Source organism: Ipomoea triloba, chromosome 4 (assembly GCF_003576645.1).
Source record: "Ipomoea triloba cultivar NCNSP0323 chromosome 4, ASM357664v1".
NCBI classification, from domain to species: domain Eukaryota; kingdom Viridiplantae; phylum Streptophyta; class Magnoliopsida; order Solanales; family Convolvulaceae; genus Ipomoea; species Ipomoea triloba.
Window position 1 is genome coordinate 4,361,510 of NC_044919.1, and position 3,095 is coordinate 4,364,604.

At 43.0% G+C, this 3,095-nt stretch overlaps 1 protein-coding gene across 1 annotated transcript; it reads left to right on the top strand.

Annotated features, from left to right (window-relative positions):
* Positions 1 to 589: 589 nt before the first annotated feature.
* Positions 590 to 2,290, top strand: LOC116015278. Its single transcript, XM_031255310.1, has one exon. The coding sequence runs from the start codon at positions 724 to 726 to the stop codon at positions 1,708 to 1,710; it is 987 nt and encodes a 328-aa protein (XP_031111170.1). The 5' UTR covers positions 590 to 723; the 3' UTR covers positions 1,711 to 2,290.
* Positions 2,291 to 3,095: the final 805 nt, after the last annotated feature.

Here is a 3,095-nt window from a genome sequence, read left to right on the forward strand (position 1 = left end):
GGGGGGGGGGGGGGGGGGGGGGGGGGGGGGGGGGGGGGGGGGGGGGGGGGGGGGGGGGGGGGGGGGGGGGGGGGGGGGGGGGGGGGGGGGGGGGGGGGGGGGGGGGGGGGGGGGGGGGGGGGGGGGGGGGGGGGGGGGGGGGGGGAGTATATACCGATTGAGAAATAATTATTTTCAATTAAATTCTAAAACACTTTTATCATTTTTTTTAAAATTTGGGTGAAAAAGGAAACCGAAATCATTACTCCATAATTTGTTACTTCGTTAGTAAAATTTATTTTTGTATTATTACAGAAAGACATTTTAATTTTTATATCACTTTTGTTTCTTTCCATTCCCATAATTCTATTTATTCTTATCAAAAAATGTAATTTGAATTCCTACTGTATTTCTATAGAATTACAATTCTTTTCCCACTCAATTTCTCCCGTCCAACCAAAACCCATCACAAAATAACAAATGAATTTATTATTAGTTTTTAATTACAAAAAACACTGAAAACGTTTCAAGAAAGCTTTTAGACGGGGTAACGTTTATGAGACTATAAATAGTATTTTGGGTGCAATTCCAAGAGCTGCAAGAAGGGAGGCTCACACATATCCTTTCAGTTTCACATCTTTATCTCAAACTCAAAGTCTATGCAACACTGACTGTACAGAGAGTGTACATAGAGAGAGAAATTGGTGTTTATAGACGATAGATACAGAGAGAAGGAGGAAGGAGATGAAGGGATTAAGCAAGCCGATTTCGAGTCCGGGGAGAACGGACAAGTTTCCGCCGCCATTAATGAGGTTTCTGAGGAGTAATGCGGGGAGCAGAAGCAGAGGGCGGTCGCGTTCGAGCCCAATGTTCATGAGGAAGAAGAACTCCGTCGCCATTGAAACCACTCAGGAGCCTTCTTCTCCTAAGGTCACCTGCATCGGTCAAGTCCGAGTCAAAAGGTCTTCCAAATCCTCCTCCACCGCCGGCGCCGGCGCCGCCGGAATCAGCCGCTCCAAGTCGCACCGGAAAACCAGACGGACTTCTAGTTCTAAACAACAGCCCTGCTGGTGGGTCCGGAAGCTCCTAATTTGCCGCGGAATTTCGCGGAAATTCCGGAAACCCCAACCGATTTCATCGTTTTTCCGGAAATGGGCGTTCTTCTGTTGCGGGTTCGGGTGCCGGAAAATACGCGACAATACGGATCCTCCTCCACGGGTCGACCCCGACCCGAAAGGTCCGACCCAGGAAGAAGAAACCGGGTGCAATAGTACAACTAGTGGCCGCGGCGGCGATAAACCGGAAAATAAAGAAAACACCGTGGGTAGTTCATCATCACCGGCCGACTACGCTTTCCTCTTGACCCGTTGCAGATCTGCTCCGTATAGATCTTCCTCCCTAGCCTGCAGATTCTGGGGTTCACCATTAAACGCACCCGAAACAGAACCCGAGAATTTGCCTCAAGAAGAAAAGGTGAGCTCTTCGCCGAGAAAATCCCAAGAAACGGAGGATTCTCCGAGCTCAGACGACGCCAAAACCAAAGAAGAAGAAGAAGAAGAAGAAGAAGAAAAACAGGAGACAAGTAAGGTTGAGCCAATCGGGAAAAGCGCAGTGCATCCATTGCTGCTAACAAGGTGCAAATCAGAGCCAGCAAGAACCGGCGAAAGGCTGAACCCAGACGCCGGTTACTGGAAACTAAGAAGATTTGCAGAGCCTCATCCAAGTAGCTAGACAGAGCACAATATCACACCAGTAATTTTTCTCTTCTTTTGTCTTCTTCCATCCCCAAACATCTCTGCAAATTACTGTGAGTAAAACATTTCGTTTTGTTTCACTGTTCACCACACAACATAACCCCCCACAAGAATTATTTGTTTTTCCCCCACACAACCAGCTCAGTTGATTATTAGATGTTCCGTATTAGATAGTAAATTGTGAGCAATCACATAAAATCGAGTCCCTTTAGGAGAGCAAGTACACATAATTGAGCCCTGTAATGTGGTAGTTACACTTAATATGGTGGATTATATCAGTCACGGGTCATCTCACCTAATGGACGGATCAATCATTACGATTTATCATTTTACTATCTTGTCAGGTTAGAAGACTAGGAAATTTCACTTTTTGTGAGTAAGAATTACTTGTATTTATGCCTTTTTACTACCTTAATTGACCCGAGAAAGTTAACATGTGTGTGATGTAGAAGACAAACACACATAACATCTTCACTGTATTATTATTCACAGAAATGGGAAAACCTTATCTTAATGAAATTGATGTTAAGGTTGGCAAGTTGCCGGTTTGATTGGTACACACTGAAAGATGAAAGACAAAGCAATTGTTTTTAAGGCTCTCAAGGTTGTTGTTGTTGTTGTTGGCAAGAGGTGTGTGCCCACTCTCCAAGGGAAGTTGAATAGTTGTATTTAATTTATTACTGTGCTGCTGCAGTTGTATTAAATTCAACTTCTTGGGACTGCCTATGCTTCTGTCTGCATCTCACTTCTTTTGTTGTTGAGGTATCATGTAGTATTCATTTGCTAGCTGTTAATTAGGTTTGCATCCATTTATTGATTCGCATTTTAGTGAAAAATGTATAAATTTGTGATAGGTTATGGTGGGACTAATTAATTCAAGGGCAATGAGAGTGGCACCCATCTTGAAATTTAAAATTTTTGTAATGTATGTGAACTTTTGTAAGGGTAGTTTCACCGCCTTTTGAGCGACAACCTTGGGGTCTAAAATTTTTGTCATGTATTAAAACTTTTTAAGGGTGGTCACACCGCCTTCTGGGTGACAAAAAGCTTTGGGGTCAAAAACTTTGTCATGTATTTGAACTCTCTAAGGATAGTTTCAACACGTTCTAAGTGGTAACAGCCTTGGAGTAAAAAATCTTCGTCATGTATTTGAACTTTTTAAGGATAGTCTTACGGTGGCAACAACCTTTGAGTCTAAAATCTTTAGCACGTATTTGAACTCTATTAAGAGTAATTTTACTGAAGTTAAGGATAGTCCCAACATGATTTTTGTCATGTATCTGAACTTTATTAGGAACAATCTTAGTGAATTTTAAACGTGGCATTGTTGGTCTGTCTTCCTTTCTTTTCTATATGTTTTTC